The following is a 15095-nucleotide window of genomic DNA, read 5'->3' as shown; positions in this document are numbered from 1 at the left end:
GCGGAGGGAAGTGGCGGGGTTTTAGGCGGCGCGGAGGGAGCGGCGCGGCTCACCTGGAGCAGGAGAGGACGGAGCGCGCGGTTCGGGCGGGCAGCATGAGGGATGCGGCCCCCGGTCGGCAAAAGTTCCCGCGAGTCGAAAAAAATGAGGTGCTGGGAGGGCAGGGCCGCCTCCTGGTGGCTTTAATTTCCTCACCGCCGCTTGTGAAAGCCTTCTGTCCCGGCCGGAGTGCGGGATTTACGTTGCCTCGCTGCAACTGAGGTTAAAGTTGGTTTCATCCCTGAGGTTCAGGAGGCGGTAGGTACCGCGTGGGATGTGCTGCATGCGCCTGAAACCTTCCTCTGGGTGAAGAGTTACTCATCTCCTTGGGGGTTTTGCGGGGACAGCACCTGCGTTGGTATTTTCACGCTTTAGAAACACAGATTTATTTTTATAGCATCTCTTCTGAGTTAAAAATGCTTTCATTTCCGTACGAGAAACTGAGGTACGCGTATTTAAATTCGGGGCATGCATGCCAAATAATTTTAGGTGCAAAATGAGCGAGGACTGTATCCGACTCACCTCATAAATCTTCTGATCTTTAGAAAAGAACAACATACTCGGAATGCCTCATTTTGCATTACGAAAAAGCAGGGGATCAGCTGGGGAAAGATGCCCTTGATTTCACAACCAGATGTATCAACGCTTCTGAAAATGCGTTAAATTCGTGTAAACGTTACTAATTTGGGCAGCTTTGATTATTGGGATTTTTGCTGCTTGACTTCACAGTAGCCTGTAATGGGGAGAAGGTGACTAAAAGGTGTCTCTTTCAAGCAGCTTTGTGTTTTCTTGTACAGAGTGGAAAATAATCGTGCCATCCAAGTATTGCTGCTGTTTCTGGTGGGGTGCCTTTCTGAAGAGATTGTAGATTTTAGCTGCTCTTATGTGACAAGTATTCCTGTGCAGTCAGAAGCCATTTAAGGCACTGTCAGGCTGCAGTTGTGTTTGCTTAGGCGAGGGTTCCAGGACAACTCCAGACTTCCTAAAATGAGAAGCAGGTGCTCTACTCTAGGAAATGGAAAAATATTTTTCATAACTTTCAAATGTGGGAGGATGCAAATCTCTTGGAAGTTCGGGTATTGGACTGGCTGGGGACAGTCTAAATGAAGTAGCAGTGATTCATTCTTGCAGTTACTTTCAGATCCCATTTCAAGCATCAGTACTTCTGTTAATCTGTAGGCAGGTTTTCTGCCGGTGGGAAGGAGGAATGCATTACTTTGAATTTTCTCAGCTCTCAAGGACAGCTTAAACATGGAAAAAATTTCCCAGAGGCTGATTACTTACACATTTAATATGTTTGTGGAAATCGACATCTTGTGAAACTTCTAAAATGTATGCCGGTGGATCTGAATTTTCAGTAGTAACAGTGTCAGTGGTAAAATGACCTTTTTTCTAAGAGATTTATACTTGTATATTGTTTTTAATTATTGTGTGCAGAGGAGACTAAATTTTATTAAGCCTCTGCTCATAGAGCTGTAAAGGGAAAGGAATGGTGTATAAGGATGTTCAGAATTTGAGTTCTAATGTATCAACAGCAGACCTGTGATACCAAAAAAAAAAAAAGGCAAGCTTTAAAGATATTAATTTTTCTTGAGAGTTTATTTCATACCAAAACTATTTATAAAACCACAGGTAATTACTACCTGCCCCTTCTGGCGTTTTTGCCTTCCCTTGGTTCCTTTTCCCTATGTCTGGTAATGAAAGAAGAAGCCTTTGAATGGAAACTTTTTTTTTCTGACTTTTTTTTTCACCCCTCTTTGCAGTATAAATTCAGAGACCTGACCATAGAAGAACTAAAGAACGTTAACAAGACCTACCCAAACTTCACATTCTCCATGAACACATACAGTAAGAAGTGATACAGTTAGTCTCAACTAATTGTGGGGATTCTTACTTGCCATAAATTCAGACTGTGTATAATAGAACCTAAGTAGTGTATCTTTCAGTGGCATTCCTCTTTATTTTGACTTGCAGTAAAATTTCTATTGCAGTGTGACTATTTCTGAATATTCTTCCAAGAATACATACATACAATTATATGTGTGTGTGTGTGTATGTGTGTATATATATATATATATATATAAGTATACATAATATGCTTCTGTGATATAAAAACCTAAGCCACTTATTCACTAAATTTCATTTGATTTTAACTTGTCAGTAATTATAGAAGATTGATGTTCTTCTAAATTCTTTATCTGGAACAGCACTTATCCCATATCTTGTCAAAAGCATTCTGATGTCTTTAGCTTATCAAGTGTAACTTCCAGAATCCCTCAGCCTAACTGAAGTTCCTACAACACCAGAATTACCCAGGACAAGGGATTTTCAGACTAATTATGTGTTTAGTTGTACCAGTGCAATTTTCATTAAGGTTACATTAAGAAATTATCTCAAAGGGGGAGGGGGAACCTTAGTAACGTTCTAGCCTTGGTTCTTTCAGGAGTAGCGTATTTGATTTCTAAAGAAAAACTAGCATTGTATATTGGTAGTTGTGGATGGTATTGCCATCATCGAAAAGAATTTATTATTTCTTAAAATCACATTTTTAATTGCAGCTTTCAAGGATGGATCCCAGAAGGACCTCCTGAATTTCAGTGGTACTGTTCCAGTGAAATATGGTAAGATAAATCAAATATAATTTCCTTAACAGTTATCAATCTAGTTGTAAATTATGTTGGGTACTGACCTGCGGCGGGTGGAGGAAGCAAGCAGCCGATTCAATGTGAATGATAGAGCAAGCTTCAACTTTATTGATAGAAATCACACCTTATATAAGCAGTCTACAATACACTACTTGCAACTCTATTGGATACATTCAAGAAACTACATTATAATGTCTCAGCCATTGGGTACATTCAAAAGATCACGTTATAATACACCAGCCCCTTGTGGCATTTCTGGTATGCATAAACATCTTTCTTGCTGTAAACCTGCTTCTCTCCCAGGGCTGCTTCTCTTCACCCCCCAAGGTCGTAGTGCGCCCCCAACTTATCTCTGTGTTCTCACAACAATCCTCGCTAGCACAACTGAGCCCTGGATCTTCATCCTTGTTTACATAACTGTACCCTGGGTTCTTTCCTTTGTTTACCTCAGGTGGCTGGGACCGACTTCTGCAGGGAGCTATGGCCGACCAGCTCCTGCAGGGAACTATGGCCTTGTTCTCTGCAAGGCGTTCTCCAACACTGACCCTTAACAATATGCTGTGCAGCTTCTTTAAAGAAGGCTATAAAGGATTTTTGCATGAATTGGCAGAAGCCACTTCTGTTGCATAAACAATTGCCTTCATGCACACAGAGATGCTGAAATAATGTGGTGTTAATTAGATAAGTCAATTAACTATTTTTAAAAATCATGTAGTTTGAGAGTGTGTAGGCAAACTCTTTGGTTCTAATGAGGTTGCATGAACTCTACAAGCCCTGTGATTGTATAGGCAGTGTCCAAAAATCACTGGTAGGTAATCTTTTGTTCTTAACTCAACCCCTTTGAAGTACACTGCATCAGTTGTTGAGGCCTAAAGTACATATGAAATGGATATTTTAGGATAGGAGATTTGTTTGCCCAGAGAAGGAGACATTGAATACCCTGGGAAACAAAGCAACAACAAAGCTTTATATTAAGAAGGACACAATTGGTAGCACTTAAGGTTAATCCAGACAAGTCTGTTGTTATTCACTAGTACTAGTAACATACGTACTTCCCAGTGTGAATCTAGAAAGCGATCTGTCAGGCTTTTCTTTGTTACTGTAAAGTGTGAATCACATGCACACGCAGCTAGTTTTTAGTGCCTCTTCTCAAATGCAGAAGCTAGTAACTTTTTATTTTCTGTTGAACAGGTAATTCCTATAACATTCCTATTCATCTGTGGATTCTGGATTCTCATCCCTTTGCTCCCCCCATTTGCTTCTTGAAGCCGACTGTGAACATGGGCATTGCGGTGGGAAAGCATGTCGATGCTCATGGCAGGATTTATCTGCCCTACCTGCAAAACTGGAGCCATGTAAGAGGTGGAGAGGCTGACAGGGGAGGGAAGTATTTGGGAATAGTGCATGGTATCGTATGGAGATTAGTGGAGAGGAGTTTGGGGCTTTTTGTTTTCTGCATTTTTTTTGTTAAATGTGTCATGATTATGCAAAGAGAAGCAGAATGTTACGTGACAGTCCAAAAGAAGTTGTGATTGTAAGGGAAATTATTTTAAGCTGAAGGACAAAGGGACTGATTTTGTTAAAAAGCAATACAAGCCTCATGATACTTTTTCCTTTGATGCTGTGAATAGTAAATAATAATACTAGACCAGATTTCTCAGGCAAGTTCAGTGGAAGTTTCTACCTTTTGGATATGTCTCAGCAGCACTCAAACATTAGCATGGAGATTCAAAAGCCAATGCTGTTGCTAAGCAATTTTATGCACTGTATTAAATAACTTACTTAAATATGACTGCCAGACCAGTGAAAATTATTTAATGAATGCTAGCTTTCTGAAATGGATGGGATATACTTTACGTTACTGATAGAGAAATTCCCCTGGGGACTTTTACTAACTTCACTGTGTGTTTTGCCCAAAGGAGGACTGAATTTCCAAAACTCTGGACAGTTAAGCTTGTCTGAGAAGACTTGAACTATCTTTCCTTTAGCTATGATTTGTCCTGTTTATAATATTGGATGTGGCTATATCAAAAGCTTCCATACGTTCATGGATGCCTTCAAAAACTAGTTACACTGATAACTTCAATTTTATAATTCCTTTTTGTTATATTCCTTTTAATTCATACTCCTGTTTGGAAAGTGTCTTCTCAAAAAGTGATGCTTTTCTTTCCCTTAGGTCTTTATGTAAGTGTTAAGAGTGTCAATATTTATAATCTGATTAAATTTTGTATAGCTATGGTTCTTTATGAACTACTGCAGTTTACAGCTGATACCACTATATGAAATAGCTAATCAGCAGTTTTGTCTTCTGTTTTGCTATATTCCAGCCTAAATCAACTGTTACTGGATTAATCAAGGAAATGATTGCAAAATTTGAGGAAGAGCTCCCTTTGTATTCACTATCACCTGCTGATGCAGCCAGGCAATCGGAACTTCTCTCCTACATTGCAAAGATTACTGAAGGTGTGGATGTTTTCATGTATTTGTTTGTAGTGTTCTTATACAATATATGTTTTATTTATTGTTATTGCTTGAAATCGCAAAGATGCCTACACGATTTTAATACCTGAAATTTTGGTGTTTGTATGTCCACAGTGTTTGGTATTTGTATAATCAAAAGTGCCTCTTTTTGAACGGAGAGCTCAGATTCTCTTTATTTCAGTAAGCAGCTCATTTTGGTTGTTTGCATTTAAGCCTACTGAAAAGTGCTGTAGACTTGGTGATACTAATCTGTTGGAAATTACTGCAGGAAAACTCAGTGTGAAATCCTATGGAAGGCAAACGGCGTTTTTATTATAAACGAGTTGATTTTACCTGATGGCAATCATTCATTCACTCAAATCCCATTCCCTCACATCCACAGTCATAAGTCCTGAGACTTGCCCTGAGCACAGTCACTGGTGTGCACGCCAAGGATGAGGAGGGATGACTGTTGAGTCCATGTCGTGTCTCTTGCTTTCTTGTTCAGTGGTGATAAGCTGATTTCAGACTTGTCTTTTATACCCTTTGGGAGTGGATGCTATTTGGCATTTTTGCCTCATTTATCTGACCAATTGTATGCCTTGGGCAAAATTCCTGAATTTCACAGTTCTCATGTTTTCCTTATCTGGGTATTTTATGGCTCCAGTCCTCTTGGTCTTCATCCTGACACATTTTCTTCAGGTCAGTCTTCTTCCTTCTTTTAGTGACATCAGAGCTAGTGAACTGTGACAACTACTGAAAACCTTTCCCTTTAACCATTTTCTTCTGTTTCTTCTGGTAATTGCATATACATAAGTGCTTGTGAGCACAGATGTGTGTACACACACAGTACACATTTCTTGGCAAACAATCTTAATGTTTCTGTTATAAATCTCTCTGCACTTCACTCAGAATATGAGATTTGTATTACCAGGAGGATTGGCTAAACAACTTCAGATCATTGTATTTTAATCCAATTCCATTTTTTATGTCTTTTCAAAATACAAAATCTTTTACAAATTTTATGACCATGGTATGTACTCACACCTGTAACAGCAGCAAAGGGAGTATTGTTTGTATAGTCTTAGTGTCTAGCTTCTTGCTATTTTTATGCTTGTATTTTCTTAGTGAAAAAGCATTCCTATCGAGAGAGCAATGGCTTGTGTTTTACACCTTGCAAGCTGTGATGAGTTTTCTGTGGTCAGGCTTGACTGCAATTTTGAAGAAGTTTATGTAATTTGGTTTAACTCTGGCACAACCATGATCCTTTATGAAGCAGCAATACTTGTATTGATATAGTGTGGATCAGTACTTAAATTTCTGGTTTTCTTTTAATTGTAGGAGAGACTGACATGAAATCAAAGAGTAAAATTGGTGGAGGCAGAAATGAAGGATGTTTTAATAAAATTACTGTTGTTGGAGCTGGAGATCTTGGCATTGCATGTGTGCTAGCAGTTGCAGCAAAGGTACATAATTATAAATAGCAACAGACCCAATTAATAGAGGCTTCTAATCTAGTTCTTAGCATTGGACACATAGGAAAAACTCAGCAGTTTTAATAGCCTTGTCACTGCTTATGTCATTTGCCTCTTCAGTTAACTTACAGACACGCAGAAGTGTTACTTTCTGCCCTGTTTCCTCAGTCAGATTTTTAAATACAAAGTGTTGAAGATTACTTATTTTGATGATCCTTAGTTAAAGGATTCTAGCTGGAGTGGTAGCCTCTTACAGTTGGGATCTCCTGGTCCCCTGGAAAATGGTCATATATAGATGGTCTGTACTTCATTATGACAGAGACAACAGGAACATCGCCGTTTATAATTTCCCAGAAGAGGTTTTGTGAAGTTTGTATTTGTTTCATAATGCCTTATTTTCCAATTAAACTCACTAAACTAAATTATTTTTGTTGTGATTTGACCGTAATTTTGGTCAGTAATTTTGTTTGTTTTATACACGTTACAACAAACACTGGAATTGGAGGAATACTGGTTTTTATTCCTTAGCCCACAAGAACAAGTTTTGGTTTGTTTTATTGTCGATTTGCCTTTTTTTTTTTTGATTCATACAGGGTGCTGCAGACAAGGTGGTTCTTTTGGATCTTTCTGAAGGTGCAGCAAAAGGAGGGACCATGGACTTGGAGATCTTTGCTCTGCCAAATGTGGAGATCAGCAAAGGTATCAGATGTTGTTTCTGGAATGGGAGTGAGTACTGTGTGTGCCTGTGCTCGTTTTAATGAGAACAGGACACTCGAGGGGATACAGGCTCTGGCATGTAGGCCATCTTTTTAAAAAAGATGTTGTCATCTTTTCATGGCTACTTGCTTTCTTCATCCTTTCAGGGTAAAATTAGGAAGGGAAGGTTCAGCAAAACTTAAATTGCTTTTATTTAAGGCTTTTTTGAAATTCTGTTTATGGAGGTAAAAGTGTGTGAGTCTGTCCTTCCAGGGTAAGAGGCTAATGCTGAAATTGGACTTGTGCAGAAATACAGAGAGGCCAAGCTATACTTCAGTGTCATAGAGGGAAGGAAGAGGGGGAGAAATATGTGTATGTTAAGGGATTTAAAGATAGCTGTGAGAGCAGTGTTAAAAAGGCTGATGAATAAAGGTAACTTTCAAAATGCTACTTTCCTAAATTGGTGTTCATTAAACATGCACATGGCCAATAGTCAGTTCTTAATCGTTATTACTGCATAATCAAACAACTAGTTCTTAACAGTTGTCTTCCCAGTTAGTTGGGAGTGTACAATTTAAGAGTTGATGCCATGTCTCCGTAGTTAGTGATGATGGTTTTGTAGTCCTTGATGGTCTTAGTTGCAGAGGTCGAGGTGGTGCAGCTCAAGAGCTCTTCCATGGGGGAAGCTGGAACTGAGTCGAGCAACTTCCCCATTTTTCCTTGCTTGTGTGTCATGTTTTTATGTTCCTTGTGCCCTCTTCGAGATGAAGTGGGGGGCTTTCTTGTGCTTCTGATGTAATTTACCTTATTTTGAGGACAGGGAGTTGTTTTCATTCCACCAAGCATCTTATCTGCTTCTTTTGCCCTTGACATTGCCTGCTCTATATCCTTTGATCTTATCTTACCCTGGTAATACAACTGTACCACACCTGTGTGCCTTTATGGTTACCTATTTTATATTTATATTTAGCTGAGCTACGAACAGCTTATATGTTATTGCTGGCTATGCTATTAGTAGTGTTAAAATACTGCAAAATGCTTATACACTGTCACCTGGTACTTATCTACGAATTTCTGCAGCAAAGGTGGTTGTGTGTTTTCTTGGGCTAATAAATACATGCCTTTTACTTGAGCTAATAAATAGACTTTTGGAACACTTTATGGTTTTCTACATATCCTTGATTGAGCTATAAGATCAAAAAATTATAGAAGCCTCAGGCAAAAGAGGAAAAGTCTTTCCCCTTCTTTCAAAATTGGAATAAAAATGAAGGAGCCTTTTTATGGATATATATATTTTTTTTAAATTCTCTTGCCAATAAAACTTTGGAAAAACTTACTTGTCAACCCCGTCTAGATGTTTTCAGGTCTCTACTCTGTAACCTTGGACAAACTGCAGACTGTCTTCTGTGTTTGCCAACTGTGAAATGTTCTGTGGGAGAGCTGTGTTTTACAGGTGCTGTCAAAGTGCCCCAAATTTCGCACTGGGGGATGTGGGAGTAGACAGGAGGCAAAGAATCCCTAAGACGGATGTTGAAGTTCAGCCCTTAGGAGGGGTCTTCATTTTGCATCCAAAACTTGTTAGAATGACATACATTTAAAAAATATTTTTTATTTCTATTTTCAGATTTTTCTGCTTCAGCTGATTCGAAAGTTGTAGTACTTACAGTTAATTCTCTGGGTAATGCTCAGACTTATCTTGATGTCATACAAAGCAATGTGGATTTGTTCAGAGGAATTATCCCAGCAATATCACACTACAGTCAGAACACTGTTCTCCTTGTTGCTTCTCATCCAGGTATGTTGGTACTTCACCTAATGTTCTGTCCCTCGGCTGGTTTCCTCTTTGGCCTGTTGAAAAAAATGTTACTGCTGAATACACTCACTTAGTCAAAAATTCTTGCTACTCTGAAAGATGTTTTCCTTTTCAGCTTTGAGCAGGACACTGTCTTTGAGGGTTTTTTCTTTACTGTTACCAAGATAAAAGAAAATAGTATACTTTGTTTTGTATAAAAGGTATGTATTTATGTTTCTGTACATAGTTTCAACCTGATTGTATCTACAAGATTAGCATACATTGGCTGTCGTCTTGTCAGTTGTGAGTTTTATGTGTATGTGTTTCACCTGTGCAGTAAGGATAGATGCATGTGTGTTATGTGCCACATGATCAGACTCACAGACTACTAATATATAATATAGTGTTGATAGTAAATAGTGCAGCTGTGTTTTGGTGGAAAGTTTAAATCTGTTGGGTCAGTGATACCATGAACTAAGACAAAGCAAAAACCCTAATTAAAAGGGAAAGAAGGAAGTGTGAGCCTCTCTATCCTGTTAATGTACTGAAGAAAGCGCTCTCCTGTGTCTCAAGTGCTTCTTGCTCTTCCTATTATTTAGAGCTATGGAGATGGAGAAGAGAGTGCTTGCCAAATGAAAAGAAATTAAACACTGGCTGAATTAAATTTAGAAGCATGTGAGATTTTTGGTAGAGGGAAGCATGGTGACTCATTCTGAAGTTTCACTTCTCTTAACTTTACCTGGACTGTGAATTTTCTTCACCTCCTCCCCACCTGACTTGGTGTGTTAGGTTGAAGTAAGCATGTAAGAACATATCAGTAGTTTATACCTTTTCTAAAGTTAAAACAACTTGTTCCAGAGTTTTTTATAATTGTGATTTGTAGTTTGCAGTTGTGTTTAATTTTGAGTGGTCCTTTATTGTCACCATATTTTTTCTTTCACATATAGTTGAAGTAATGACCTTTGTGTCATGGAAGCTGAGTGGATTTCCCAGAAGCAGAGTTATTGGAGTAGGTGCCAACCTTGATACTGAGAGATTTCAGTATGTACTGACAAACCTTTTGAAAGAACAAATGCTGGCGAAAGATGCTTGGATTATTGGTGAACAAGGGGAAGACAAAGGTAAAGTGATACTTTATTATGACTATGTGTATGTAATGTCCTGGCAGTGCTTAAGTAATTGAGTAATGAAGGAATAATTGAGAAAAATAATGAAGGTAGTCATAAGCAGGGTGGTAGACTTTCAAAAATAATGATTCTAAATAATACAGTTCTGGTGTGTGCCCAAGACTGTAGACCTGGAGTGGTAGCAAAAGGTTAGACGTACTGAGAGAGGAAGGAAATGTGGTATATATGGTAGGTTACTGCTAATGTAAGAATTATTATGTATTACTTAATTTTTTAGCAAATGCCTCTGTCCATGTGCTATTGTAGAGTTTATTTAAGCAGTCCATGGAACATTAGAAGGTCATCAACTGCATTTGGGTGGCTGTGGAGGCAGGAAAGTTTGGAAAGCTTGAATTTATTTATTTTTTCTTCTCCTCACCTGATAGCTATTTTAGTCACTGTTTAGATGTTCATTTAAATGTTGTTTGTTTCTATTTAGTACCATCATGGACCAGTTGTAATTCTGTTGCAAATCAAACAGAAGCAATGGCTGCTTGTAACTCAAGAGAAAAGGTGGCTAACAGGTAATCCTGTTATACTCTAAAGGTTTTTTTCATCAAGTTTATGCACTTGATGTTTGCAGAGCTTTTTCCTTCAGCTCTTTATAAAGAGGAGGAAGTTTGCTCTAAAAGATTCAAACATGGAGTTTATAGGAAATTGAAGGTCTGGGTGTCAGCCACTTATATATATGTGTATATGCCCCTATTTTTCTGAAGATCTTAATGTTGTGCCTGTGGCAATCTAAGGACAAGACACACTTTGTAGAATATACATTAGAATATTAGAGCTGTGAGTATGATTGTGTGTTTTGGAAAAAAAAAAAGGTAGACAAGCCTTCTGGCACACTTTCCTCAGTTTGCGTGGAACAGTTCACTTCAAAGCAAAGCACAAGTTTGGATTAATTCACCTGATTTAATTAGCTACATATCAGTTACACCTCTTGACAGAAAAGGGAATTGTTACTAATGTGGGTAAACTGTACATAAATAAATTCTTTAAAGCAATTCTTAATGCCCTTACGTTGTTTTCCAAAACAGAGAATCATCTTTTTATAGTACACATTACCTGATATGATATGCTTAATCTGTCTTTTGGGTTTTACATATAAACCAAAATGAGAATAATTAAAATCTAAACATAATGTTTTTCTCCTTTTCTTGGTTTATATAGAGCTATGGAAGTTCTAAAGGGGAAAGGTCAGAGATCTTGGTCTATTGGGCTCTCAGTTGCTGATTTGACTGACAGTATACTGAAAGATAAAAGAAAGGTTCATTCTGTGTCCACTCTGGCAAAGGTAAATGTGTTATTAAGATCTTTGGATTGGCACTGTAATGATATGACCATTAATTTTAACAGCACAGACATCTCAAAGTAACTGTTGTGAAGTAGCACTATTTTGGTTACTTTTTTTTTCCAGAAACAGCTTTCAATTCTAGTCCAAAAATGAGCAAAGATCAATTATTGTGTTATTCCAAAAACAGTATTAAAACTGGATTATTTTCCCCAAAATATGAGAGTCCAGAGGGAAAATACATTCAGGGGGTTGCTGACCAACTCCCCTCAAATAGCTGGATTTGGCAAAAGATAAATGTGTCACAGTTTCCAAGTGCTCAGTATTGAATGTAGGTTTCTCCAGAGGCCAAAAGAGTTCAGTATCTTTTATGAAAGTTATAAAATGCATTTCCTGCCAGTATTTCACCAGCTTTTAAACAGCTGCTTTTTTACTCCTTGATGCTTTACATTGAGGAGAAGATTTGAAGCTGTATTTAACTTAAAATTATAGACTGAACCTTGTTTAAAGTTTATCCTAAGAGGCTTCATTAAAGCATTAATAAATCATATGAGGAAAAAACCCGTGTAGAAACATGTACTTGTCACTTCCATTTGCAGGTTTCAGAAGGGTGACTTGCATGTCCCAGTGCAGGGTAGCTGAGCAGGCTGTTTATTGTGTCAAGTACAGACATATACTTAATTTCATCATTATGTTTTCAAGTAAAGTTTTTAATCACTTATGAACTAAATGCAGATACAGGGAAGCAACAAGTCTCATTCTGTAGTTATTCTGCAGTTTGTAAAATCTCCCATACAGATCCTAAAAATAACAAAATCTACAGTGTAAACTTGAATTACAGGGATATAAGTTTAATGGAGTCTCTCACAGAATGAATATGGGATCAATAGCTGAAAAATATTCCCTAGATAGCTCCCTTTGGCTGCATTTTAAAATTTCTTTTCTTCAGTCCTAAAACAGCTAATGATACTGTACTGTCAAGTGTATCTGCCTATTCTACATAAGAAACTGGTTAAACAGTGTTTTGTAGTATGAACTTTGCCTGCATTATGAAGGTCTGGTACACCTATATTGGAAACTCCAAGTGTGGCATGGTTCAACATTTTTTTTTTAATCTGTACAGTAATATTTTATAGTTTCTGTACAGTAACACATTGCACAGGATCTAAAATAACTGGAATTTGACCTGTGCAAAACATGCCATATGATGGAATATCCTTGCTGAATTAAAGTAATCAAGTTATTTTGTGTAGTTCCATGCTTGAGACAGAGTAGAGATAAGTAACTGTGTGAGAGTGTTCTTTTGTGTGTTGTTTCAGGGATGTTGCAATATAAACAGTGAAGTATTCTTAAGTCTGCCATGTATTCTTGGAACCAGTGGAGTGATTGAAATGGTCAAACTAGAAGAAGATCCACTAGTGCAAGAGAAACTGCAAAGCAGCGCAGGATCAATTCATGACCTTCAGCAGCAGCTGAAATTGTAAGCAAGCACAAGGGAAGCGCAGTATCTACTCAAAAAAGTCAGAGATTTGCTAGGCAGAAAGGGTTGCTTGGTATATATGGATTTCTATGTAAAACAAGAAGCTTTTCTACTTTATTTTTCAAAAGTGCTTTCTTAGTTTTGGTTTAAATTGTTTAATAGTACACTGCACATGAATTTCTTATTTGAAAAATGTGCTTTGGGTAGCCAAAACAAGGAGGGTAACATGCAAGAATGTTTTACCTAAATTCAGGTGTCTTTTGCATGGTTTTTTTTGTTGCTAATTATAGCCCGATTCTTGGGTTATTCTTAGCTCTTTGCACCTCACTAGGATACAGTCTAGGAGAGCACCTTACACAACTCTGTGGAAACTCCAGTGTGCAGAGCTCACTAGAACTTTTCCTCCTGGTTTTTAAGTGCTGCATCGGGCTTGTCTGGAATGTGGTCACACTCCGTCTCTTTGGGGCACCAGGGGATGCAGTTTGGTAGCTCAGTCTTTCGTGCCTATCACAGATGCTCTTATGTCGATGGACTCCTGCTTATTACTAAGGGGAAAAAAGCTAAAAGCATGGCGTTAGCATGCCTGAAGGCTCTGTTGTATGTTTAATGATGTCTGAGACTTCTGGTCATAACTTGTTTGCTCTTATTTTGTAAGGATGTTTAGAGCACCAAAGCACCTGCAGTTCTCAGTACACACAGGCAACACTTCACCTGTTCCAAGGCTACACAGGGTCCCTTCCTGAAAGGGAGGAGCAGGGGGTGATCTTCAAATAAAGAATAAAATCTGACAGTTAAGTAATGCAGAAGTATCTGCAAATTCAGGCCTTGATCCAAAGCCAGCTGATGTCAGTAAGCTTTACGTCAAGGCAACAGCACCTGTAACCTGCCTTGGAGAGGCCAAGGATGTGGTGAAAAGGCAGGATGTGGATTTTCAGATAAATCAAAAAGCAGAATTTTTTTTTAAAAATAAAGGGAGTTTTGGTTTCTTAGCTCTTGATTCACTGCACTGTATTTGATAGATATATATATATATATATAGAGAGAGATAGATATATAGATATATATAGATATATATATATATATGACTGTCCTGATCATACCTCAGCATCATAATGCAGGCAGAGGTGCAGTGTAAGAATGTCACTCCATGCTTTAGGTTTTGAGGAGTGACTGGTTAAATACTGATGAAGCTTTCTAAGCAAAAGTAGGATCTTTGTCAAAGCCAAAGATCTATTCCTTTATGCCTTCTGGCTGTATCTCGCAAAGAGCCAGACTTGCAAGGAATTCTGAGTTTATATTGATCAAGTAATACAAAAATAGAAAAAAAAACTTAAGTAGGGTTAGTTGGCTGGTGTTTTTTTTTCAGGGTGTATTCAACTTTCCTCCTTTGTGGTGGTCATTGTTAGGACAAAATTAGTGATGACTGTAGGTGGAGAACTTTGTTTCTCTGTTAAAAGCACTCAACACAAGGCTTAGACTTTTTTGTCTTTGGAAAAAGCAGCATAAAATTACGGTTTTACACTGTTCTTCAAGGTGTTGTGTTTAATCTGTTGAGCATTTATTCCTGTGAATGGTCGAGGTGTTTTATTTGGGTTTTTTTTTATTAAGTTTTAATCATGAAAAGCTGCGAACTCTTCCAGGGGTGTTTAGGTTGATGCTTCTAACGCTGGCTCATCACTTGTGTGTTTGTCGTATTCCGTGAGAAATAACCAAAGGACCGGGGCTCTGCTGGGAAGTGGCACTTTACATTCGCGTAGGGGAAGGTGATTCCCAGAAACACTTTTTAACAATAAACGGCACTACAACCCATTTTTCACACAGTCTCGGAAGTGTTTGGGATACACAAAGTACTGCCGGAGCAGCGGCAGCGCCGCCCCTCGCCCTCTGCCGGAAGTGACGTCAGGGCCGGCCGGAAGCGGGGTGTCGCGGCCGGAAGCGGGGTGTCGCTGCCGCTTCCGGGGTTTTTATGTAGGGGCGGGGAGGGGCGGCTGGGCCAGGCCGGGCCGGGCCGGTGCGCGGGGGCGGCGGCGGCACCGGGAGCGGCGGACGGG

The 15095-nt window shown here is 38.6% G+C and overlaps 2 protein-coding genes across 4 annotated transcripts in view; both read left to right on the top strand.

The window, feature by feature from the left end:
- Nucleotides 1-15095, top strand: part of UEVLD (UEV and lactate/malate dehyrogenase domains) — a 47382-nt gene that overhangs the window by 12128 nt on the left and 20159 nt on the right. Inside the window, exons 1-12 of one of the 3 annotated variants that reach the window (XM_026850197.1) lie at nucleotides 48-149; nucleotides 1803-1887; nucleotides 2598-2660; nucleotides 3876-4039; nucleotides 5012-5147; nucleotides 6486-6610; nucleotides 7213-7318; nucleotides 8940-9110; nucleotides 10055-10228; nucleotides 10713-10797; nucleotides 11444-11567; nucleotides 12884-13044. In XM_026850197.1, the coding sequence (XP_026705998.1) occupies nucleotides 96-149; nucleotides 1803-1887; nucleotides 2598-2660; nucleotides 3876-4039; nucleotides 5012-5147; nucleotides 6486-6610; nucleotides 7213-7318; nucleotides 8940-9110; nucleotides 10055-10228; nucleotides 10713-10797; nucleotides 11444-11567; nucleotides 12884-13044 (1448 nt within the window). In that variant the 5' untranslated portion in view covers nucleotides 48-95. Of the gene's footprint in view, nucleotides 1-43; nucleotides 150-1802; nucleotides 1888-2597; nucleotides 2661-3875; nucleotides 4040-5011; nucleotides 5148-6485; nucleotides 6611-7212; nucleotides 7319-8939; nucleotides 9111-9243; nucleotides 9329-10054; nucleotides 10229-10712; nucleotides 10798-11443; nucleotides 11568-12883; nucleotides 13045-15095 lie in introns of those variants that run through there. The other 2 variants (XM_026850198.1, XM_026850199.1) reach the window with 2 other exon arrangements.
- TSG101 (tumor susceptibility 101) overlaps nucleotides 13024-15095 on the top strand; it is a 22231-nt gene continuing 20159 nt past the window's right edge. The window contains exon 1 of the mRNA XM_026850200.1: nucleotides 13024-13044. The gene's annotated coding sequence lies outside the window, so the exon portion shown is untranslated. The remainder of the gene's footprint in view (nucleotides 13045-15095) is intronic.

This window comes from Athene cunicularia, assembly GCF_003259725.1.
Source record: "Athene cunicularia isolate RWA chromosome 5 unlocalized genomic scaffold, athCun1 chr5_part2, whole genome shotgun sequence".
Lineage (NCBI taxonomy): Eukaryota > Metazoa > Chordata > Aves > Strigiformes > Strigidae > Athene > Athene cunicularia.
This window is presented reverse-complemented; position numbering and strand designations above follow the sequence as displayed.